Here is a 26,900-nt window from a genome sequence, read left to right on the forward strand (position 1 = left end):
TCTTTTCAACCAGCGGATCAACTGGGGTGCCGGGTGCCGGACCCCCACCGGTCTGATATTGATGACCTATCCTGAGGATAGGTCATCAATATTAAAATCCTGAAAAACCCCTTTAAAGGGGTTGTCTGAGATAATAAAAATCTTAGATGTGTCCCCGAATGGTGTAAAATAAAAATGATGGCATATTCTCTGCGCTGTTCTCTTCGCCGCTGATTATTTACAGACTGCAGGCGTCCATCCATGCTGCAGCCCGTAAACAACAAAGTAGAAGTGGAACTTACGCCAGCACTATCTAAAACGTTCTCTTTGCGCGGGCCCGTTCCTGCTCGTAGGTACCAATTTTGAAGAAGAGAATGTCCAGCACCGGAATAAAAATTTGAGCTCTATTGTAAGATTTATTAAAATTGCATCTCCACAGTACAAGGATAATTTATAGCCAAGACGTTTCGATCGAAATGTTCTTAGTCATGACTGATCGTTCCGATCGAAACGCGCTGGATGTAAATTATCTGTGTACTGTGGAAATGGAATTTTAATAAATCATACATTAAAGCTCAAGATTTTATTCCGGTGCTGGACATTCTTGTCATGACCGGCGTGCCGATCACATACGTGACGCAAGGGGAGGGAAAAGGGAAGGCCCTGTCCAGGGGAGAGGGAAAGGTGGTGACCCCTAACTCACCTTGAGGCTGGCACCTGACGTCCCTAGACGGGTTCCTTACCCGTACGCCGATCACGTGCCTAAACCCTGGCTTTCCCTAAGATGAGCCCTACGTAGTGAATAGGGCGGTGGGATCACTAGTCCGCACCACTGACACTAAGAGGAAAACACCAAGGAGAGGACAGACAATACAGACAAACATATAATCCCAGGTGGGCGACAACAGCAGACAACAGAAGCCCAACAGGAATCCGGAGGGTAACGCTCTGGAACAACAACCAGGGATCTCAGCTACTCAGCTCCAGTGGGTCAGTATAGAAGTCCAGGCAGGAAGCTCTATATCTGGCAACCAGAGAAGTGGGAGAGGGGAATATAAGGAGGGTGCGAGTGCTGGACAAGAAACAGCTGAGGAGAAGGAGCTACGGATCCCTGAGTGAGCCAAAAAGGGTTGCAAGGCAAACCCAGAAAGCTATCATTAAGAAGCAGCGCGATCTTTATACATAGAACGCGCAGCCACCCGCTGTAACTTCCTGACCCCGGGTATAGCGGAGTCAGGCGTGGCTCTTGACACCCTCGTGACAATTCTCTTCTTCAAAGTCTGTAAACAAGAAGCGACAGTAGGACCAGGCTGGAGGTGCAGAGAACGAGATAAACTTGCAATCATTTTTATTTTGCACCATTTTGGGATTTCTTCGAGAATTTAAATTATCTTCGACAACCACTTTAAAGCAAGTCTATTACAGGGAGTGCAGAATTATTAGGCAAGTTGTATTTTTGAGGATTAATTTTATTATTGAACAACAACCATGTTCTCAATGAACCCAAAAAACTCATTAATATCAAAGCTGAATATTTTTGGAAGTAGTTTTTAGTTTGTTTTTAGTTTTAGCTATTTTAGGGGGATATCTGTGTGTGCAGGTGACTATTACTGTGCATAATTATTAGGCAACTTAACAAAAAACAAATATATACCCATTTCAATTATTTATTTTTACCAGTGAAACCAATATAACATCTCAACATTCACAAATATACATTTCTGACATTCAAAAACAAAACAAAAACAAATCAGTGACCAATATAGCCACCTTTCTTTGCAAGGACACTCAAAAGCCTGCCATCCATGGATTCTGTCAGTGTTTTGATCTGTTCACCATCAACATTGCGTGCAGCAGCAACCACAGCCTCCCAGACACTGTTCAGAGAGGTGTACTGTTTTCCCTCCTTGTAAATCTCACATTTGATGATGAACCACAGGTTCTCAATGGGGTTCAGATCAGGTGAACAAGGAGGCCATGTCATTAGATTTTCTTCTTTTATACCCTTTCTTGCCAGCCACGCTGTGGAGTACTTGGACGCGTGTGATGGAGCATTGTCCTGCATGAAAATCATGTTTTTCTTGAAGGATGCAGACTTCTTCCTGTACCACTGCTTGAAGAAGGTGTCTTCCAGAAACTGGCAGTAGGACTGGGAGTTGAGCTTGACTCCATCCTCAACCCGAAAAGGCCCCACAAGCTCATCTTTGATGATACCAGCCCAAACCAGTACTCCACCTCCACCTTGCTGGCGTCTGAGTCGGACTGGAGCTCTCTGCCCTTTACCAATCCAGCCACGGGCCCATCCATCTGGCCCATCAAGACTCACTCTCATTTCATCAGTCCATAAAACCTTAGAAAAATCAGTCTTGAGATATTTCTTGGCCCAGTCTTGACGTTTCAGCTTGTGTGTCTTGTTCAGTGGTGGTCGTCTTTCAGCCTTTCTTACCTTGGCCATGTCTCTGAGTATTGCACACCTTGTGCTTTTGGGCTCTCCAGTGATGTTGCAGCTCTGAAATATGGCCAAACTGGTGGCAAGTGGCATCTTGGCAGCTGCACGCTTGACTTTTCTCAGTTCATGGGCAGTTATTTTGCGCCTTGGTTTTTCCACACGCTTCTTGCGACCCTGTTGACTATTTTGAATGAAACGCTTGATTGTTCAATGATCACGCTTCAGAAGCTTTGCAATTTTAAGAGTGCTGCATCCCTCTGCAAGATATCTCACTATTTTTGACTTTTCTGAGCCTGTCAAGTCCTTCTTTTGACCCATTTTGCCAAAGGAAAGGAAGTTGCCTAATAATTATGCACACCTGATATAGGGTGTTCATGTCATTAGACCACACCCCTTCTCATTACAGAGATGCACATCACCTAATATGCTTAATTGGTAGTAGGCTTTCGAGCCTATACAGCTTGGAGTAAGACAACATGCATAAAGAGGATGATGTGGTCAAAATACTCATTTGCCTAATAATTCTGCACGCAGTGTATATTCTGTATGCTTAATATCTCGATAGTAGCGCCCAGTAAACACATGTGGGAATGCAGTGAGCCCATGAGGAGCCAGAGCAGAGGATGGGAGTAGTAGTGGCTGCTGTCATAACACAGTCTATTATGGTGACTGTCCTCTCACTGTTGGTCCCTAGGGCAAGGACATTGCAGGGAGGGGGCACCCATTCTTCCTTTGGGGCACACCCTGATTCTGGAGCTCATGCCTGATTCTAGCTGGATTACCCTTGATGTTAGATGTTTGGATGGGTGCAAGGCAGGGCGTGTATGGCCAGTGTATGATATAGGAGTCAGCAAACCAGGCCAGATGTCGTAGAACAGATGTCTCACTTTACCATAGTACAAAATAGGAGTTGTAGTACATCCAACAACAATCTTTACAAAGTGCAAATTCTTTCCCCAAATGGGGAGGTATGAAGGCTGGAACAGTGGCAAATAGTATGATATCTTGCTAAAGTCTCTCTCACTAGATTCTCTGGCTAGTGACTGTAATCTGCCAATAATGACTGTAGTGTGATGGGTGTCTTAACTGTAATCCCGCACAGGCAGCAAAGTCTGTACAGCTGTGGTCGTAGGTTACCTTGCTGACTCCTATGCTTGGCCATGCAGATTCCAATTTCTTCTTTCTTTCTCTTTTTTCTTTTTGTAGCAGAGGCAGTAAAGTTCACAAAGATCTGTTAGTCTCTGGATCCAGAAGCCTAAGGAGAAGGCGCACACGGACTTGCTCCCTCCCTCCTCACACAGTAGCCTGCTCTCTCTCTCCAGTCAGGAAGGGGTGTAACAGGGTGATTAACCATGTCCCTGCGAACCATACCAGACCTTACTGGGTGTACGTTAGATTAAATAACAACATTATATTACGTATCATCACAAACTAATTGCAGATACCCCTCTACTGGGGTACTGCAGAAACCTACCTTGTGGCAGTAGAAAGAGTTAGCATTGCAGAATTGATAAAGCAGCTTGCACGTGTCCCGTGGGTTTTCCCAAGGCTGACAGGTTCTCCGACTCTCATCAGTAAGCCGTACGATTGACGGCTCCAGCGGTGTACTGCGTCACTGTACTTGGCGGAATGCTGGAGACCAAAAGGGAGGCAGTGGGCACGGTTTACTGACGAGAGTCAGAGCACTTGCCGGTCAGGGGACCACCTGCGGGGCACTTCCAGGCTCAATTAAAGTTTGTTTTCTCTACGGACCCACGCGTTTTAGTCCCTGACCATTTAAAGGCCTTACCTTTGGACACGGGTCGCGGTCACTGGTGTGTTACATGTGATGCGGCCGCTGTGTAACCTACCGTATAATGTCGTGTGAGTAATGAGGCAGGAAGAATTTTACGCGCTTTGAGAAGGTTACTGACGGCCTCATTAGCTGGACAGGAGAAGGGCACTCATCTGCTCGGATCCCGGCGTCACCTTTATCCTGCCTGCTGTAATCTTTGCTGACGCGCTGGCAGTCGGAGCGGTTGGTATGGCAATTATTATCCTATTCAGGAGGACTGCAGTTGGCGCTGCCAGCTGATCGGCTTGTTGACAGGATATTATTAGGTTATGTATTCAGAGAACAATGCAGGAATCACGAACATCTCCTCATCTCGTGTCTGTAATTTAAATATCCTCCCTTTTTATCACACAAATTAAAAAGCCCTGACACCCTACTGGGGAGATAAAATGGTCTTAAAGGGAACCTGCCAGCATGAAATTCACTGTTACCCCAGGCACAATGGCTTGTAGAGCAAGCACAATGATAGCTTTCTCTTAGCAATCTGTTGCTTTATTCTAGGGAAAAAGTACTTTTAATCCATATAGTTAAGTGCACTGGGGGCGGACCCAAGCCGCTCTGTGCACCGTTACTCCTCCTCCTTCCTCTGCCAGCCCCTCGCTCTCCTTGATTGTCAGGGCTGGTTTACTGCCGGGTCATCTCTCCTGACCCTGTCAATCGGGAAGGAGAGGATGGAAGAGGAAGCATGAGGAGCTATTGCCCGCCCTCAGTGCACTTAACTGTTCGTTTGCATATGGATTCAGAGTTTTTTTCTCTCGAATGAAGCAACGGATCGTTAAAGGGGTTATCCCATGACTAATGTAAAAAATTAAAATCAGACTCCATATAGGACATGACAATGTCTTTCTAATAAATCTAGAACCAGCCCTGCACCTCACATGGATCCAGAGATCTCCCCATTCACTGCTCTGCTAGATTTATATCAAGGGGAGTGTCTTTTCTGCTGCAGCTCAGGGGGCGTGTCCATGCTCTCCCTATCACAGCTCAGGGGGTGTGTCCATGCTCTTCCTATCACAGCTCAGGAGGCAGTTGAAGGATGTAACTGAGCATGTGCGTCCTTTTTAGTGAGCAGGTCAAAGAAATAAGACAAACAGCAGGTGGCGCTATACAGATTTTTTTTTTTTTATAACTCAGTAACTGTGCAAAATTTTTAATTACATGCAATAACAAAAGTATTCAGGTCCAGGTGCTGGTTTGAAAATTGTAAAATATTTTTCGTGGGACAACCCCTCTAAGTGAAAGGTATCACTACCAATGTGTCTGGTTTTACAGGGAGCTTCCTGGTGACAGACTCCACTTAAAGTGGGGCTCCGATACAGGATGGCGCAAAATAGGCATTAATTGTTGCAACGCCCAGCGCTGCCATTCTGGTCCTCCTCCCTGGTCTTGTTTTACAGGGCTGCAGCTGTGACATTGCATTGACAACCAGTGACCCTCCAGCCAATGACCACAGCCATCATGTGTAGTCGGGCGGTGGTCACTGGTGGAGCAGCAGGTAAATAATGCTTCTTTGGTTATTTTGCCTGTACCCCACTTTTTCCTAATTTCAGAGAACCCCTTAAAAGAAACACTGTCTTTGTTGCCCACAGCCCAGTCCTCACCATTTCCAAGATCTCTGTTTGCTGTAAGTGAATAGAACCATTCTTGTTTTTATGTAAAGGCTAAAAACCTTCGCTGAACGACTGCTTTGTAAAGCCCCTGCTGTTTTTTTCTGTCTCTGTTGTCAATAGCTGTGTCATGTGTGACTGATTTTATAAAGGCTTTTCTAAACTGACAGCCTCAGTAGTAGCAGCAGCATCCTATTCCTCAGAACAAGCAGGGAGATCAGTGTCCCTGATTCGATTACATATGACTGGAGTAAGATGGCGGTGTGGGCTGAGTGCCAACAATTTCTAAGTTAAAGGGTTTGTCTCACTGCAGACAAAGTTAATACCAGGCACTTACTAATGTATTGTGATTGTCCATATTGCTGCCTTCGCTGGCTGGATTCATTTTTCCATCACATTATACACTGTTATATACAAACCGGATTCCAAAAAAGTTGGGACACTATACAAATTGTGAATAAAAACTGAATGCAATGATGTGGAGGTGCCAACTTCTAATATTTTATTCAGAATAGAACATAAATCACGGAACAAAAGTTTAAACTGAGAAAATGTACCATTTTAAGGGAAAAATATGTTGAATCAGAATTTCATGGTGTCAACAAATCCCCAAAAAGTTGGGACAGGGCCATTTTCACCACTGTGTGGCATCTCCCCTTCTTCTTACAACACACAGATGTCTGGGGACCGAGGAGACCAGTTTCTCAAGTTTAGAAATAGGAATGCTCTCCCATTCTTGTCTAATACAGGCCTCTAACTGTTCAATCGTCTTGGGCCTTCTTTGTTGCACCTTCCTCTTTATGATGCACCAAATGTTCTCTATAGGTGAAAGATCTGGACTGCAGACTGGCCATTTCAGTCCCCGGATCCTTCTCCTACGCAGCCATGATGTTGTGATTGATGCAGAATGTGGTCTGGCATTATCTTGTTGAAAAATGCAGGGTCTTCCCTGAAAGAGATGACGTCTGGATGGGAGCATATGTTGTTCTAGAACCTGAATATATTTTTCTGCATTGATGGTGCCTTTCCAGACATGCAAGCTGCCCATGCCACACGCACTCATGCAACCCCATACCATCAGAGATGCAGGCTTCTGAACTGAGCGTTGATAACAACTTGGGTTGTCCTTGTCCTCTTTGGTCCGGATGACATGGCGTCCCAGATTTCCAAAAAGAACTTCGAATTGTGACTCGTCTGACCACAGAACAGTCTTCCATTTTGCCACACTCCATTTAAAATGATCCCTGTCCCAGTGAAAACGCCTGAGCTTGTGGATCTTGCTTAGAAATGGCTTCTTCTTTGCACTGTAGAGTTTCAGCTGGCAACGGCGGATGGCACGGTGGATTGTGTTCACTGACAATGGTCCTCTCCCAATATTAGAAGCATCATACTTACCTGCTGCGCTGTCTGCGACCGGCCGAGAGCTCCTCCTACTGGTAAGTGACAGATCATTAAGCAATGCGCCGCACAGACCTGTCACTTACCAGTAGGAGGAGCTTCCGGCCAGTCACAGACAGCGCAGCAGGTAAGTATGATGCTTCTAATATTGCTAAGTAACCATGGCAACCAGGACTGCAGTAGCATCCTGGTTGCCATGGTTACCGATCGGAGCCCCAGCGATTAAACTGGGACTCCAATCGGAACTCTCCGCTGCCACCAATGATGGGGGGGGGGGGGGGGAGGGGAGGCCACACACTGTGCCACCAATGAAAATAATACAATAGAGGGAGGGGGGCCGCACACTGTGCCACCAATGAAAATAATACAATAGAGGGAGGGAGGGCCGGGGGGGGGCCTCACACTGTGCCACCAATGAAAATAATACAATAGAGGGAGGGGGGGGGGGGCCGCACACTGTGCCACCAATGAAAATAATACAATAGAGGGAGGGAGGGGGGGCGCACACTGTGCCACTAATGAAAATAATACAATAGAGGGAGGGAGGGGGGCCGCACACTGTGCCACCAATGAAAATAATACAATGGACGGAGGGAGGGGGGCCGCACACTGTGCCACCAATGAAAATAATACAATAGAGGGAGGGGGGGCCGCACACTGTGCCACCAATGAAAATAATACAATAGAGGGAGGGAGGGGGGGCGCACACTGTGCCACCAATGAAATTAATACAATAGAGGGAGGGAGGGGGGTCTGCCCCCTGCTGCCTGGCAGCCCCTGATCTCTTACAGGGGACTTTGATACGCACAATTAACCCCCCTCAGGTGCGGCACCTGATGGGTTAATTGTGCGGATCACAGCCCCCTGTAAGAGATCGGGTGCTGCCAGGCAGCAGGGGGCAGTCATGTACAAAGTTCTTAGTATATTCTAACTTGAAGCATCCCCATCACCATGGGAACGCCTCTGTGTTAGAATATACTGTCGGATATGAGTTTCATGATCTAACTCATATCCGACAGTATATTCTAACATAGAGGCGTTCCCATGGTGATGGGGACGCTTCAAGTTAAAATATACCATCGGATTGGAGAAATCTCCGATCCGATGGTATAAGAGGGACTCCTGACTTTACATTGAAAGTCAATGGGGGACGGATCCGTTTGAAATTGCACCATATTGTGTCAACGTCAAACGGATCCGTCCCCATTGACTTGCATTGTAATTCAGGACGGATCCGTTTGGCTCCGCACGGCTAGGCGGACACCAAAACGACTTTTTTTTCATGTCCGTGGATCCTCCAAAAATCAAGGAAGACCCACGGATGAAAAAACGGTCACGGATCACGGACCTACGGACCCCGGTCGTGTGCATGAGGCCTTAGTGGTGTATATCTATGGCAGAGAGGCCTCTTCCCATTAAAAGGGGGCTCTCATTCTGCAATGGGATTGTTCAAAGTAGACCAAAATACAGACCATAAATGAGAGATGCCCCAAAGAGCTGTGGCTGGATTACACGGTGCAATGAAGCAGGTGTTTGTCAGGAAGGGAGCGTTCTTCCCCACAATCCCCTGCTTGTCAATGAAGGTGACGCTCTGCATTTACATGCAGCCATTCCCCCCCTATACCCATTGTATAGGAATGAGTGATGACTACCTCTATCACCCATCCTCATACAGCTGCATTGTTTGTGGGCAGTAGATCCCCGTTCACACACCACGACCTGCTGCCCAGAAATGATGATTTAGGTATCTGCATGAACGGTTGTTTCACCTGATGAATGAGTGTTTCTCTTCTCCATCGGTTGATCGGCGGCACCTATACACAAGCCGGTTATCTGGAACAAGCATTCGTATGAACGTTCATCCCCGATAATCTGCCCAACAATCAGGCTGTGTAAAACCACCCTTAAAGGGTACCAGTCCCCCCCCCCCCCTGACATGTCTGTTTTAATAAATACTTGTATAACCCCATGAAATAACAGTTTTGGAGCATCGATTCTTAACTCTGTGATGTATTTTTCTGCTTATAATTGTATGTATTCATTGACAACAGGGTGTTACCAGATGGGGGCGTGTCCCTTCACACTCTGATACTGTCCAATCAGTGCTCACAGTGACAACCGTGTAGGAACACATTCTTTTCACATGCGAAATGGTAACGCCCAGCTGTAAATTTTTTTATTAACCAGCTCTCCCGTGCGAGGATCGGGGGAGCCAGATGTAGTGTTCGGTAGCCTCTGTCCTCCTAAGTGACACAAGGCTGCCACACATTCCTATGGTAATAATGAAAAGTACAGAACCCTCACGCAGCTCCGTACACATAAAAGTTAAAAAGTTATGGAGGTCAGAATATGACGATGCAAAGAAAACATTTCCAAAGTTTTTTTTTTTTTTCAGTATTAAAAACGCAAAAAAAAACACTATACATATGTGGTATCTTTGTAATGTTAATGACCCAGAGAATAAAAATAACAGGTCAGTTTTACCGCATAGGAAAACCCAGAAAACTGTGCGCAATTGTGATCTTTTTTTAATAATTCCACCCTACTTGGATTTTTTTTTTCCTGCTTCCTACTACATTGTATGCAATCGTAAATGGTGCCATTAAAAAGTAGAACTTTTCCCTCAAAAAAAAAACAAGCCATGAGATGGCTATGTGAATGAAAAAATAAAAAAGTTATGGCTTTGGGAAGTCTGGGAGGAAAAAGGGAGGAAAAAATTGAAAATTTCCTGGTCATTGAGGATAAATTCAGTTCTAAGTCTGTATATTTTCAGTCAAACACTTGTGAGCTTGACTTATTTTTCCTTAAAAATAATATATGCCAAGCTCCATGCCGGATTATACCCTTCCGGGAAGAGCCAGAGACAGCGCCGTGATGTGAAGTGACAGGCAGAGCACTTCCCCCGTCTCCGCAGACCTGGTGTTCAGAACAAAACACATTTAAGTAAATACAGACATAGAATGAAACCTCTGCGGACTCGGTGCTCGGCAGTGAGCGTTCCCACAGTCTTCTCTTTTTTCTTATTTTGATGTCTCGTTAAATAGCTTTTCATTAACACTGTGCAGTGTAAACAGAACTGACACGTCATAAGCTAGGTTCGCTTTACTGCTGTGAGGCGGGCACAGGTGAAGCTGGCGGGCGGAGGGCTGCTGTCACTGGCAGGGTATGTACTGCAGGGACTGTGAGGGGAAATGCTGTTGTCAGGTCTATAGCTAAACCTGCCCAAGAGCTGCGTCCCAGACAAGGGATCCAACTTGACACAGCAATTATCACTGCAGCACTCTGCCCATTTATACGGGGGGAGACCTGCAGACCTCCTGTAGTGTACTCTGCCTCCGCACCACCTGTGACATACTGTTTCCTCAGGAAGAAATAAGTAGCGTCCCATGTAGTGCTGCTTATCTCTGTATCAGCATCAGATTCTCACATTCAAATGTAATGTTTATACACAGTAGATTTTAGCCTGCTCTATTATAATGATAGTAAAAATGCTAATAATTATAATAATAATAAACTGTAAAATGTACCATGAATAGACAGTGTCCTTAAAAGACCCCTCTGGAGGCAATTTTTGTTTATGATTGCATTTTACTCATTTTTGGCTAAAAATCATATTTTCAATTGGTCTTTATTAAAAGATATTGAGCCATTCTGTCACAAAGGGTTAGCTGTTTTTCTAACTGTGTGACTTCACTTTCACTTTGTCAGTAATATAAGAATTGAGCTTTAATGAGTGTTTATAAGGTCAAAGAGCAGAGATAAGGAGCAGTGGCGTCTCTAGCTTTCAAATTTTGGGGGGGCACACTGGGGGCCAGGACAAAAGTAGGGGGGGGCAGCTATAACAACGATACATTTACACAAGTATGCTTAGAAATGCTGCGATACTTTACCCAATACCTAAAACCGCAACAGGGAAGAATAGTCCTGCTTTCTGTGGTTTAAAAAAAAAAAAGCAATCACTCAGATTTCAACATGTCCTAGTTGCCTGTGGATGACACTGTTATAGGGAGAGGGATCTGTGGATGACACTGCTATGGGGGGGGGATCTGTGGATGACACTGTTATGGAGGGGGATCTGTGGATGACACATACCGTATATAGCTATATGTGTCATCCACAGATCCACCCCATGACAGTGTCATCCACAGATCCACCTCCCTATAACAGTGTCATCCACAGATCCCCCTCCCTATAACAGTGTCATCCACAGATCCCCCTTCATAACAGTGTCATCCACAGATCCCCCTCCCTATAACAGTGTCATCCACAGATCCCCCTCCATAACAGTGTCATCCACAGATCCCCCTCCCTATAACAGTGTCATACACATATCCCTCTCCCTATAACAGTGTCATCCACAGATCTCCCTCCCCGCCGCTCACAGGAGTGTACATTTGACATTTCTAAACTGTAGTCAATATCCTCCAGTAACTTTAACTTTAAATCAGGATTCAGAGGCCGCTCATCTCTACTAGTACTACTATCCCCCCATCATGTGCCAGTAATAAGAGCCCTCCCATCATGTGCCAGTAACAAGAGCCCCCCATCATGTGCCAGTAACAAGAGCCCCTCCATGTGCCAGTAACAAGAGCCCCTCCATGTGCCAGTAATAAGAGCCACCCCATCATGTGCCAGTAATAAGAGCCCACCATCACGTGCCAGTAATAAGAGTCCCCATCACGTGCCAGTAATAAGAGCCCCACATCACGTGCCAGTAATAAGACCCCCCATCATGTGCCAGTAACAAGAGCCCCCAATCATGTGCCAGTAATAAACCCCCATGATGTGCCAGTAATAAGCCCCCCATTATGTGCCAGTAATAAGCCCCCCATCATGTGCCAGTAACAAGAGCCGCTCCATGTGCCAGTAATAGGAGCCCCCCATAATGTGCCAGTACCAAGAGCCCCCCATGTGCCAGTAAGAGCCCCCCCATCATGTGCCAGTAACAAGCCACCCCATCATGTGCCAGGAATAAGCTCCACAGTAACAAGAGCCCCCTCATCATGTGCCAGTAATAATCCCCCCCATCATGTGCTAGTAATAAAAGCCCCCCCAATGTGCCAGTAACAAGAGCCCCCCCATCATGTGCCAGGAATAAGCTCCATCATGTGCCAGTAACAAGCCCCCATCATGTGCCAGTAATAAGCCCCCCATCATGTGCCAGTAACAAAAGCCTCCCACTGTGCCAGTAAGAGCCCCCCATCATGTGCCAGTAACAAGAGCCCCCCATCCCGAGGACGGCGATACAGATGACTATCGAGATGAAAGCAATGGAAGCGCTCATCTCCCTGTGCCCTGCGGCCGCCGCCCCCCTTCCCCCGAGCTCCACAGATCCACCTCCCTATAACAGTGTCATCCACAGATCCCCCTCCCTATAACAGTGTCATCCACAGATCCCCCTTCATAACAGTGTCATCCACAGATCCCCCTCCCTATAACAGTGTCATCCACAGATCCCCCTCCATAACAGTGTCATCCACAGATCCCCCTCCCTATAACAGTGTCATACACATATCCCTCTCCCTATAACAGTGTCATCCACAGATCTCCCTCCCCGCCGCTCACAGGAGTGTACATTTGACATTTCTAAACTGTAATCAATATCCTGCAGTAACTTTAACTTTAAATCAGGATTCAGAGGCCGCTCATCTCTACTAGTACTACTATCCCCCATCATGTGCCAGTAATAAGAGCCCTCCCATCATGTGCCAGTAACAAGAGCCCCCCATCATGTGCCAGTAACAAGAGCCCCTCCATGTGCCAGTAACAAGAGCCCCTCCATGTGCCAGTAATAAGAGCCACCCCATCATGTGCCAGTAATGAGAGCCCACCATCACGTGCCAGTAATAAGACCCCCTATCACGTGCCAGTAATAAGAGCCCCACATCACGTGCCAGTAATAAGACCCCCCATCATGTGCCAGTAACAAGAGCCCCCAATCATGTGCCAGTAATAAACCCCCATGATGTGCCAGTAATAAGCCCCCCATTATGTGCCAGTAATAAGCCCCCCATCATGTGCCAGTAACAAGAGCCGCTCCATGTGCCAGTAATAAGAGCCCCCCCATAATGTGCCAGTACCAAGAGCCCCCCATGTGCCAGTAAGAGCCCCCCATCATGTGCCAGTAACAAGAGCCCCCATGTGCCAGTAAGAGCCACCCCATCATGTGCCAGGAATAAGCTCCACAGTAACAAGAGCCCCCTCATCATGTGCCAGTAATAATCCCCCCCATCATGTGCTAGTAATAAGAGCCCCCCCAATGTGCCAGTAACAAGAGCCCCCCCATCATGTGCCAGGAATAAGCTCCATCATGTGCCAGTAACAAGCCCCCATCATGTGCCAGTAATAAGCCCCACATCATGTGCCAGTAACAAAAGCCTCCCCCTGTGCCAATAAGAGCCCCCCATTATGTGCCAGTAACAAGAGCCCCCCATCCTGAGGACGGCGATACAGATGACTATCGAGATGAGAGTAATAGAAGCGCTCATCTCCCTGTGCCCTGCGGCCGCTGCCCCCCTTCCCCGGAGCTGCACAGTTGGGGGGGCATTTCAGTTGGGGGGGAACATGGGGGGCACAGCGTGATGTAGAGGGGGCTGTGGTCCCCTCTGGCCCCCCTTGGCGATGCCACTGATAAGGAGTCTGTTGACGGAAAAAACTGAAAATTCAGAGGCAGCTAGTAGAGCATGTTAGCTATGTACATACAAAAGGATTCCAAATTATTAATAAAGACCAATTGAAAAAATTATTTTAGCTCAAAATAAGTACAATGCAATAATAAAACAAAATTGTCCCCAAAGATGTACATAGCCTTTAAAGGCTATGGACACCTTTAGGGCAACTATTTTGGGCATTTTACTCATTTTGGGCTAAAAATAATTTCTTCAATTGGTCTTTAAATTTTCAGCAGTTGTGATACCTGGGGCTAAATATCATTCTATTTGCAGACTATCCCTCCTGAGTTCCATCAGCTGACTGCTCATGTGAAGTCTTATCTCTGATCTCCTGACCTCATAAACACTCATTTAGGCCATATTCTTATCAGTTTGATAAGAGTTCAGCTATAATGCGTGTATATGACGTCAGGAGAACAGAGATAAGGCTTCACATGAACCATCAATTGATGGAACTCCGGAGAGGCAGTCTGATCTTTAACCATATGTATCACAAAAACTGCTTTTTAAAGGGTTTCTATCACTTCGTATGACATAATTAGCTCTCAGACACTAGCGATCCGCTAGTGTCTGCTCTGGCCAACCATCCTAATATAACAGCTTTTGGGGCAGCCGTTTTGCTAAAAAAAATAACTTTTATAAATATGCTAATGAGCCTCTAGGTGCTATGTGGGCGTCATTAGCACCTAGAGGCTCCGTCTACCTTCATACACAGCCACCGCCCAGCGCGTCCCTCCAGCCCGCCCATCTCCTGCTGAATGCGATCCTCCGTGTGAGGCAACGGACGAATTCACGCGCATGCGCCATGCGCGGCTGTATTCGGCGCATGCGCAGTGAATGTCTGACCGCTTCCCTGCTCAGACATCTCCACTGCGCCTGCGCCGATGACGTCATAGTGCTCCAAGGAACAGGCGCAGTGGAGATGTCTGAGCAGGGAAGCGTCAGACATTCACTGCGCATGCGCCGAATACAGCCGCGCATGGCGCATGCGCGAGAATTCGTCCGTTGCGTCACACGGAGGATCGCATTCAGCAGGAGATGGGCGGGCTGGAGGGACGCGCTGGGCGGTGGCTGTGTATGAAGGTAGACGGAGCCTCTAGGTGCTAATGACGCCCACATATCACCTAGAGGCTCATTAGCATATTTATAAAAGTTATTTTTTTAGCAAAACGGCTGCCCCAAAAGCTGTTATATTAGGATGGTTGGCCAGAGCAGACACTAGCGGATCGCTAGTGTCTGAGAGCTAATTATGTCATACGAAGTGATAGAAACCCTTTAATAAAGACCAATAAAAAAATTTGATTTATTTTTTGCCCAAAATGAGTAAAGTGCAATAATAAAAATTGCCCCAAAGGTTTCTATAGCCTGTAACTCTCAATTTTGCTAGCAAAAATGATCTCACACAAACAGTATTCAAAATTTTGACCCGCTATGTTCAAGAGCAACACTTATACACCTATATCTAATAACTGCACAGCACTCCCAGAGTCGGAGTCATATATCACAGGCTGTACAGGCTAGAAGATATATTATAGCATAGCCGTGCTGCAATGATTCATATCTCATTTCCTCTCTCTTCTTCTACGGCTTTTACCACTATTTGTCACTGACTGGTGGAATTGTTCCTAAAAAAGATTTACAGTTATTTTTAGCTATATATCTCATTGGAAGACATGGCCAATATACAAACATGTTATTAGCATCTACCGGGTTTTTCGGACTATAAGGGCTCTTTCACACTTGCGTTCTTGTCTTCCGGCATAGAGTTCCGTCGTCGGGGCTCTATGCCGGAAGAATCCTGATCAGTTTTATCCTAATGCATTCTGAATGGAGAGAAATCCGTTCAGGATGCATCAGGATGTCTTCAGTTCCGGAACGGAACATTTTTTGGCCGGAGAAAATACTGCAGCATGCTGCGCTTTTTGCTCCGGCCAAAAATCCGGAACACTTGCCGCAAGGCCGGATCCGGAATTAATGCCCATTGAAAGGCATTGATCCGGATCCGGCCTTAAGCTAAACGTCGTTTCGGCGCATTGCCGGAGCCGACATTTAGCTTTTTCAGAGTGGTTACCATGGCTGCCGGGACGCTAAAGTCCTGGCAGCCATGGTAAAGTGTAGCGGGGGAGCAGTGTACTTACCGTCCGTGCGGCTCCCCGGGCTCTCCAGAGTGACGTCAGGGCGCCCCAAGCGCATGGATCACGTGATCACATGGACACGTCATCCATGTGCATGGGGCGCTCTGACGTCATTCTGGAGCGCCCTGGGGAGCCGCACGGACTGTAAGTATACCGCTCCCCCGCTCCCCGCTCCTACTATGGCAACCAGGACTTTAATAGCGTCCTGGGTGCCATAGTAACACTGAACACATTTGGAAGACGGTTCCGTCTTCAAATGCTTTCAGTACACTTGCGTTTTTCCGGATCCGGAGTGTAATTCCGGCAAGTGGAGTACACGCCGGATCCGGACAACGCAAGTGTGAAAGAGGCCTTAGATGTACCGGACTATAAGAAGCATCTGGGTTTTTGAGGAGGAAAATAAGAAAAAAAATATCCCCATTCTTCATCAGACCTTAGATCAGACCCTAAAATCAGACTCCCAAGATCCATCAGCCTCAGATCAGACCCCCCCTGCCTCCATCAGCCTCAGATCAGACTCCTTAGCCCTATCAGATCAGACCCCCAATCAGCTTTAGATCAGACCCCCAAATCAGCCTCCGATCAGACCCCCCCAACCCCCATCAGACTCAAATCAGAGCCTATTAGCCTCAGATCGGACCCGACAGCCCCAAGCAGCTTCAGATCGGACTCCCGTGCGTGAAGCAGCCTCAGATTGGACACCCATCAGACCCTCCTAGCCCCTATCACACTCAGGTCAGACTCCCAATCAGCCTCAGGTCAGACTCCCAATCAGCCTCAGGTCAGACTCCCAATCAGCCTCAGATTGGACCCGAGAGCACCAATCAGCCTCAGATCGGACCCCCTAGCCCTCATTAGCTTCAGATTAGACCCTAGATCACACGTTACAATAAAATTAAATAGACATACTTACCTCACTTGCTCCGGACGACGCAGCAGATGCAGGACACACTGCTCGTGCTCCATCGCTTCTGGTAGAAGCTGTGACAGTCACAGAGAAGGGGCTGCAGCGGAAAGGACACATCTTCTGAGAAAGAACACACCCCTTGAGCTTTGACAGGAAGAGATCTTCAGCAGAAATGACACACCCACTGAGCTACCAGCTTGAAATACAGTCAGGTCTATAAATATTGGGACATCAACACAATTGTAAAATTTTTGGCTCTATACACCACCACAATGGATTTGAAATGAAATGAACAAGATGTGCTTTAACTGCAGACTGACAGCTTTAATTTGAGGGTATTTCCATCCAAATCAGTTGAACGGTGTAGGAATTACAACCGTTTGGATATGTGCCTCCCACTTGTTAAGGAACCAAAAGTAATGGGACAATTGGCTTCTCAGCTGTTCCATGGCCAGGTGTGTGTTATTCCCTCATTATCACAATTACAATGAGCAGATAAAAGGTCCAGAGTTCATTTCAAGTGTGCTATTTGCATTTGGAATCTGTTGCTGTTAACTCTCAAGATGAGACCCAAAAGCTGTCCTTATCAGTGAAGCAAGCCATCATTAGGCTGAAAAAAACAACAAACCCATCAGAGAGATAGCAAAAACATTAGGCGTGGCCAAAACAACTGTTTGGAACATTCGTAAAAAGAAGGAACGCACCGGTGAGCTCAGCAACACCAAAAGACCCGGAAGACCACGGAAAACAACTGAGGTGGATGACCGAAGAATTCTTTCCCTGGTGAAGAAAACACCCTTCACAACAGTTGGCCAGATCAATAACACTCTCCAGGAGGTAGGTGTATGTGTGTCAAAGTCAACAATCGAGAGAAGACTTCACCAGAGTGAATACAGAGGGTTCACCACAAGATGTAAACCATTGGTGAGCCTCAAAAACAGGAAGGCCAGATTAGAGTTTGCCAAACGACATCTAAAAAAGCCTTCACAGTTCTGGAACAACATCCTATGGACAGATGAGACCAAGATCAAATTGTACCAGAGTGATGGGAAGAGAAGAGTATGGAGAAAGAAAGGAACTGCTCATGAAGCATACCACCTCATCAGTGAAGCATGGTGGTGGTAGTGTCATGGCGTGGGCATGTATGGCTGCCAATGGAACTGGTTCTCTTGTATTTATTGATGAGGTGACTGCTGACAAAAGCAGCAGGATAAATTCTGAAGTGTTTTGGGCAATATTATCTGGTCATATTCAGCCAAATGCTTCAGAACTCATTGGACGGCGCTTCACAGTGCAGATGGACAATGACCCAAAGCATACTGCAAAAGCAACCAAAGAGTTTTTTAAGGGAAAGAAGTGGAATGTTATGCAATGGCCAAGTCAATCACCTGACCTGAATCCGATTGAGCATGCATTTCACTTGGTGAAGACAAAACTGAAGGGAAAATGCCCCAAGAACAAGCAGGAACTGAAGACAGTTGCAGTAGAGGCCTGGCAGAGCATCACCAGGGATGAAACCCAGCGTCTGGTGATGTCTTTGCGTTCCAGACTTCAGGATGTAACTGACTGCAAAGGATTTGTAACCAAGTATTAAAAAGTGAAAGTTTGATTTATGATTATTATTCTGTCCCATTACTTTTGGCCCCTAAACAAGTGGGAGGCACATATGCAAACTGTTGTAATTCCTGCACCGTTCACCTGATTTGGATGTAAATACCCTCAAATTAAAGTTGACAGTCTGCAGTTAAAGCACATCTTGTTAGTTTCTTTTCAAATCCATTGTGGTGGTGTATAGAGCCAAAAATGTTAGAATCGTGTCAATGTCCCAATATTTATGGACCTGACTGTACATCTAGCAGAAAAACTGGAGCAATAAATGGGGAGATCTCTGGATCCATGTGAGGTACAGGGCTGGTTCTAGCTTTGCTAGAAAGAGATCGTCATGTACTGTATTGTCTAAGGACCCTGAGGATATGTCATCAATACAGGGAGTGCAGAATTATTAGGCAAGTTGTATTTTTGAGGATTAATTTTATTATTGAACAACAACCATGTTCTCAATGAACCCAAAAAACTCATTAATATCAAAGCTGAATATTTTTGGAAGTAGTTTTTAGTTTGTTTTTAGTTTTAGCTATTTTAGGGGGATATCTGTGTGTGCAGGTGACTATTACTGTGCATAATTATTAGGCAACTTAACAAAAAACAAATATATACCCATTTCAATTATTTATTTTTACCAGTGAAACCAATATAACATCTCAACATTCACAAATATACATTTCTGACATTCAAAAACAAAACAAAAACAAATCAGTGACCAATATAGCCACCTTTCTTTGCAAGGACACTCAAAAGCCTGCCATCCATGGATTCTGTCAGTGTTTTGATCTGTTCACCATCAACATTGCGTGCAGAAGCAACCACAGCCTCCCAGACACTGTTCAGAGAGGTGTACTGTTTTCCCTCCTTGTAAATCTCACATTTGATGATGGACTACAGGTTCTCAATGGGGTTCAGATCAGGTGAACAAGGAGGCCATGTCATTAGATTTTCTTCTTTTATACCCTTTCTTGCGAGCCACGCTGTGGAGTACTTGGACGCGTGTGATGGAGCATTGTCCTGCATGAAAATCATGTTTTTCTTGAAGGATGCAGACTTCTTCCTGTACTACTGCTTGAAGAAGGTGTCTTCCAGAAACTGGCAGTAGGACTGGGAGTTGAGCTTGACTCCATCCTCAACCCGAAAAGGCCCCACAAGCTCATCTTTGATGATACCAGCCCAAACCAGTACTCCACCTCCACCTTGCTGGCGTCTGAGTCGAACTGGAGCTCTCTGCCCTTTACCAATCCAGCCACGGGCCCATCCATCTGGCCCATCAAGACTCACTCTCATTTCATCAGTCCATAAAACCATAGAAAAATAAGTCTTGAGATATTTCTTGGCCCAGTCTTGACGTTTCAGCTTGTGTGTCTTGTTCAGTGGTGGTCGTCTTTCAGCCTTTCTTACCTTGGCCATGTCTCTGAGTATTGCACACCTTGTGCTTTTGGGCACTCCAGTGATGTTGCAGCTCTGAAATATGGCCAAACTGGTGGCAAGTGGCATCTTGGCAGCTGCACGCTTGACTTTTCTCAGTTCATGGGCAGTTATTTTGCGCCTTGGTTTTTCCACACGCTTCTTGCGACCCTGTTGACTATTTTGAATGAAACGCTTGATTGTTCGATGATCACGCTTCAGAAGCTTTGCAATTTTAAGAGTGCTGCATCCCTCTGCAAGATATCTCACTATTTTTGACTTTTCTGAGCCTGTCAAGTCCTTCTTTTGACCCATTTTGCCAAAGGAAAGGAAAGGAAGTTGCCTAATAATTATGCACACCTAATATAGGGTGTTGATGTCATTAGACCACACCCCTTCTCATTACAGAGATGCACATCACCTAATATGCTTAATTGGTAGTAGGCTTTCGAGCCTATACAGCTTGGAGTAAGACAACATGCATAAAGAGGATGATGTGGTCAAAATACTCATTTGCCTAATAATTCTGCACTCCCTGTATAAAACACCCTAAAAACCCCTTTAAAAGAAACTTTTAGAATGAATATCATACTCAGTTTACACTCTTACCAAGTTCTGAAAAGAAATAAGATAAGAAATGCCAACACAATATCGAAGCTGCCTAGCACTGTAAAGCATGGAGAACATTACATGAATGGTAGAAATATGCTGAACCCCAATTAGATTTAGAACTCATTCCTTATAGCAGACCTAACAGACAGAGCTGTAACTAGGATTTCCAACCTGCGGGCATAGATTCAATTACACCGACGAGCAAAAGGTTAACAATGTTTTGAACTTTTGACTTTCAGGCTCCATATCTCACCATTCACTACAGCTTCCAACGTGAGACTACCATCATTTTATAGACAATCATCTTGGCTATCTCATACATAAATTGGACTTGCAACTATTTAGCATATGACATTGTTAGGCCCCTTTCACACGGGCGAGTATTCCGTGCGGGTGCAATGCGTGAGGTGCATTGCATTGCACCCGCACTGAATCCGGACCCATTCATTTCTATGGGGCTGTGCACACGAGCGTTGATTTTCACACATCACTTATGCGTTGCATGAAAATCGCAGCATGCTCTATATTGTGTGTTTATCACGCAACGCAGGCCCCATAGAAGTGAATGGGGCTGCGTGAAAATCGCAAGCATCCACAAGCAAGTGCGGATGCGGTGCGATTTTCACGCACGGTTGCTAGGAGACGATCGGGATGGAGACCCGATCATTATTATTTTCCCTTATAACATGGTTATAAGGGAAAATAATAGCATTCTGAATACAGAATGCATAGTACAATAGCGCTGGAGGGGTTAAAAAATAAATAATAATTTAACTCACCTTAGTCCACTTGATCGCGCAGCCGGCATCTCTTCTGTCTTCTTCTTTGCTGTGTGTAGGAAAAGGACCTGTGATGACGTCACTCCGGTCATCACATGATCCATCACCATGGTAAAAGATCATGTGACGGACCATGTGATGGCCGGAGTGACGTCACCACAGGTCCTTTTCTTGCATGAAGAAGACAGAAGAGAAGCCAGGCTGCGCGAGAAAGTGGATTAAGGAGAGTTAAAATATATATTATTATTTTTTAACCCCTCCAGCACCATTTTACTCTGCATTCTGTATTCAGAATGCTATTATTTCCCCTTATAACCATGTTATAAGGGAAAATAATACAATCTACAGAACACCGATCCCAAGCCCGAACTTCTGTGAAGAAGTTCGGGTTTGGGTACCAAACATGCCGATTTTTCTCACGCGCGTGCAAAACGCATTACATCATTTTGCACTCGAGCGTGTTCCCGCAACGCACCCGCACCTTTTCCCGCAACGCCCGTGTGAAAGAGGCCTTACTCTTTTGGTCGTCAGTGTATCTAACCTAGCCTTGTATCCAAAGACCATGGCCCAGCTTATTGCCACCCCATGGCACTCGGAGTACAAGCCCCACCAGTACACCCCTTTACATCCCTGTGTAGACAAATATCTATGGTTCTCAAATATTCTGACCTTGGTTCCTTTCTGCGATGCATGACTATTTCTTTACTATTTTGACACATCTTAGTAAGAACTCATTAGCTATAATTATATGAAATTGCAAAAGTATTCAGATCCAGGTGCTGGTTTTAAAACCGTACAATGTGTTTCGTGGGACAACCCCTTTAAGCTCATATGAAAATAGGATGAAACTATTAGGCAATAAAAAAAAAATACTAAGTGTAATGTTTTGTTTTGCAGCATGACATAAAGCAATTTAGCAATTGAATGCTTTTCTTCTCCTAATTCCACCACCTTATTGCCTTTATGTAACGAATATAAGCAGTCACAGCTACCGCAAATGCTTCACTGTGAGAAATAAAATTAGACAAGACCTCATAAGCGCCGAGCACAACATCATGTTTTATTTTCACGCCGGCCAAGGTATTGTTATTTCATCAGTCTCGTTTTTCTCTCTGCAGAAAATGTACTGTAGATGCAAAGCGAGGTTGACTTTAATCAGAGCGGGAATCAAATCACTAGCCGAAAATACACACAGCCATTCATCTGGAAACGAGATATCTGCTCGGTGTTTGAATGCACTGCCTGGTCAAATACAGATCTGGGAGATTAGTCTGTGAGGTGATGGTGCCATAGCCGCAGCAGAAGCAGATGACGTTTTCAAGTGACTCAACATAATAGTTCATTCAAGTTGACTTTTAGAAATGGAAATACATGGCTTATTCTGTAAGAAAACTGAACCGACAGAAAACAGCATGTTAATTACAGTATTTTTCGCCCTATAAGACGCACCTGCACATAAGAGGTTTTAAAGGAGAAAAATAGGAAAAAAATATTTTTCATTAGACCTCAGCTCAAACCCCCAATGTTAATCAGACCTCAGATCATACTCCCAATGTTAATGGGACCTCCAATCACACCTCAGATCAGACCCCCAATGTTAATAAGACTCAAAATCAGACCTCAGATCAGACCCCCAATGTTTAGAAGGTCCCCAATCAGACCTCAGCTCAGACCCCAATTTTAAGAAGACACCAATCAGACCTCAGATGAGACTCCTAATGTTTATAAGACCCCCAATCAGACCCCCAATGTTAATAAGACCCCATTCAGACCTCTGCTCAGACTTTCAATGTTCATAAGACCCCTAATAAGACCTCAGCTCAGACCCCAATTTTAAGAAGACACCAATCAGACCTCAGATTAGACTCCCAATGTTTATAAGACCCCCAATGTTAATAAGACCCCATTCAGACCTCTGCTCAAACTTTCAATGTTCATAAGACCCCTAATCAGACCTCAGATCAGACCCCCAATGTGAATGACCCCAATTAGAACTCAGATCAGACCCCAAATGTGAATGACCCCCAATCAGACCTCCGATCACAGCCCCAATGTTAATCAAAGCTCAGAGCAGAAAAAAATTTAAAAAATCAACTTACTTCTCCTGCTCCGGCCGCCGCCGCTCCTAACATCCGGTCTTCCTGCTGCGGTGTGCTGTGACCCAATGTCACACAGCTTAAAGTCCTCGCACAGCTGATGTCCTCGCACTGTACAGAGGTCACAGCGCACCATGCAACAGCCAGCAGATGATGACCAGGAAGCGGTAAATACAGAGCCTGCACAAGGAGCGCTGCATTCAGAGCTCCATGGTCCTCCTGTACTAATGAGCGCTTTCATAATGGAATCATTCGTTAGTATTTTCCCCATAAGACACACTGACATTCACCCCTATTCGTCTTATAGGACGAAAAATACAGTGATTTTTTTTAAATCTGTGTTTTGCTTTTATTGCATTTATTTTTGTGACTGTCCTCATAAAAAAAATATTCAAATATTTCAGTTTTTACACTGACCCTTAGAGCAGTCACAAAAAAAACCTGATGCTTCCTGCATTCTGGAGCTCCCTTTTCAGCTTGACTGTATAGACTGGGACAGGATGAGCAGAGTCATCAGAATTAATAGCCATTTATAAAATAAAAAAAAGACGGCTCACTTGTTGAACACAGAATATTTTTATATATGTAATTAAATATAGTCTGAGGACTTCTCACTTATCTGGTGCCAACAGACGAAAAGGAACCATAAAATTTGCAAAAAGTGAGTACCTCCAAGAATAAATTAAAAATAAATCTAAAAAAAAACAAACCACACATAAAATTACATAAATATAGCAAGGGTTCAGACAGATAGTAATGTCCAGAATAATGAAATAACCTGCGGGCCCAGCAGCTAAAAATGGGTCAAGGTATATGGATCCATACAACAATCCCAAAACAGTGCATAAGAAAAGTTTAGGATCTACTTCTATGTCTTTTTATTTTAAAGTTCATTTCCTATAATCCCGATATGGAAAAGCAAATGATTAGGTCTTGTCCATAGTGAACAAAAATGGCAGGGTCCTTAAAGGTATTTTCTAGAAGTTGAATATTGATACCCTATTCTCGGGATAGGTCATCAGTATGTGATTGGTGGGGATCCAACTCCCAGCACCACCACTGATCAGCTGTTTGAAGATGCTGCGGCGCTTCTACACAACTCACCAAGCACAGCGCCCTACATTGTATAGTGGTGGCGCCTGTTATTGCAGCTCACGCATATTCACTCAAATGGAACTGAGATGTTCCTAGACCATGTGACCGCTGAACGTGACATCACTGGCTTAGGAAGAGGCCGCGGTGCCTTCAATTAGCTGATCGACGGGGGGGGGGTCACACCTCCACCATTTAGATATTTACTCCCCTTTAAGGGGTTAATAATTGGCCATATCATGTGTTGCAGCCTTGTTATTCATTTGATATGTCATCGCTCAGATTTTCGAAATTATTTTAGTTTGGTTTTGTACAAGGCGTTTCCCCCCCCCAGTTTCTTATTATTTTACAGAATGCATTCAGTACAAGAAATCTCAAGTGTTGTATTCAGATTTGGCAGCGCCTTGGACACGTTCTATAATTTGGGCAGTAAAGCAGTTTGTACCTTCTGGGCCATCGAGCAATACACTTATAATGTATCATTTGTTTTTAAGCGCCAGTCGGTTTACGACCGGCTCTCGTCTGCAGTTCAGAAGCTTATCTTGTTCTCTTCATGGTTTGGTCTTAAATCATGACACCCGGGAGGCAGAGGAACTGCAAAACTCCCTGTCTTCATTAAGTTGATGCATCTCCATATTGCTCCGTAGATGCCAACGCTCCCATCTTGGCCCTTTCTAATTGCTCCAGGCTAAGTCTCATAATACTGCATATCAGTAACTTTGCAGAATACACTAGATGATGTGGATAGGATCTTGGAAAGCACTAGGAACTGGAACCTTGGCCATTTTATCCCAACGTACAACCTCTGACCTACAGTATATGGAGACTTCTGGGAAATGTAGTATTATATGGTGACCACTCAATTAAATGGCCAACCATTGTAATGCACGGAAGAGCCAGGTCCACTGGAGAGGAAGCCACCCTTACAGAGCAGCTCCTCGGCCTCGCTCTTAGATGGGGTCCATCCATATTATCATGTACACGTAACATCGTTTTAATGTGGGGTCTCTGTCAACCTAATTGTCCTGGCCGACTGAAGTAATGGTCCAAAAAGGTTTAGAAAAGAATGTGAATAAAGCTCCTGGAGCGGATGCGTTACATCCTTGTACTCTTAAAGAGTTGTCCAATTTTTTTTACGTATGGCTCACAATGGGTTAAAAATGCGCGTCACCCTCTCTGATTCCTCCCTTCTGCCGTTTGATGCTGCTCTGGTCCCCTCTGCTGTCCACTCCCTGAACCAGGTTCGACACACTAGTGAAGCCAGAAGATGCATGATCAGGTCAATGCTACGGCCAGTGATTGGGCGCGCAGGCGCCTACGGGCATTCCAGTGTGCCGATCCGGGCACCAGGAACCGGAGAGGGATCGGTGAGGTAAGTATGGCTTACCTAAAAAAAAAACTTCTAGAGCAGGGATGCCCAACCTGCAGCCCTCCAGCTTTTGCAAAACCACAACTCCCAGTATGCTTGGCAGCCGACAGCTATTAGGGCATGCTTGGAGTTGTAGTTTTGCAACAACTGGTGGGCTGCAGGTTGGGCATCCCTGTTCTAAGGTATGTTCAGGTGACAGATTTCTCCGCTGTAAAAATCTTTGGCTGAATCCCCAGAAGAGATCAAAGTCTTTTTTTTTTTTTTCCAGAAACAGCGCCACTCTCATCCATGGGCTGTGCCTGGTATTGCAGTTCAGCCCCATGCACTTGAATGGTGCTGTTTTTTTTTTCTAATTCCGTTAATTAGAATGACTTTGTGTCCGTGAGGTTATTTAGCTCAGTCATAAACAAGCTGTTTCATGCCCAGGCGAGGATTTAATTGCCGTTTAATGGGTGATAATTGCTTAAAACCTGCTGTAAATGAGTAACAATAGGAGCAAATAAAGCAGTTCTGAGTATCGATCAGGTCGTTTAGTAACGAACCGCTTTCCATCTGCTGTTTTACATTGTGTTCTGTATAGTAACCATCTATCGACCGGTGATCGCTGACTTCCCAAACACATCAATACCTGAGTGTGATCTCTGCTTCCTCTACAGGCCTGGAAAAACCACAACCAGAGTGGGACTGGTCAAGCCTGAAGTGAACCACAGGTAAGTCTTCCTTTTAGCCTTTTTGCTTGTGTCTCTATTCTGACCTACTGGCCACGGCATGCGTGGGAAAATCCACAGATCTGAAACCTTTTTAGGCAGGCATGCTCAACCTGTGGCCCTCCAGCTGTTGTAAAACTACCACTCCCACAATGCTGTTCGGGCATGCTGGGAGTTATAGTTTTGCTCTCCGGTATGAGAACGGAATGCATTTCGGAGCGCTCCGTTCTGTTCAGTTCAGTTTTGTCCC

General features: G+C 45.3%; 1 protein-coding gene across 1 annotated transcript in view; it reads left to right on the top strand.

Moving 5' to 3' along the window:
- ST8SIA6 (ST8 alpha-N-acetyl-neuraminide alpha-2,8-sialyltransferase 6) overlaps positions 1–26,900 on the top strand; it is a 129,377-nt gene that overhangs the window by 41,988 nt on the left and 60,489 nt on the right. Inside the window, exon 2 of the mRNA XM_040433041.1 lies at positions 26,600–26,653. Coding sequence (XP_040288975.1) covers positions 26,600–26,653 — 54 coding nt within the window. The remainder of the gene's footprint in view (positions 1–26,599; positions 26,654–26,900) is intronic.

This window comes from Bufo bufo, chromosome 5 (genome assembly GCF_905171765.1).
Source record: "Bufo bufo chromosome 5, aBufBuf1.1, whole genome shotgun sequence".
NCBI lineage: Eukaryota > Metazoa > Chordata > Amphibia > Anura > Bufonidae > Bufo > Bufo bufo.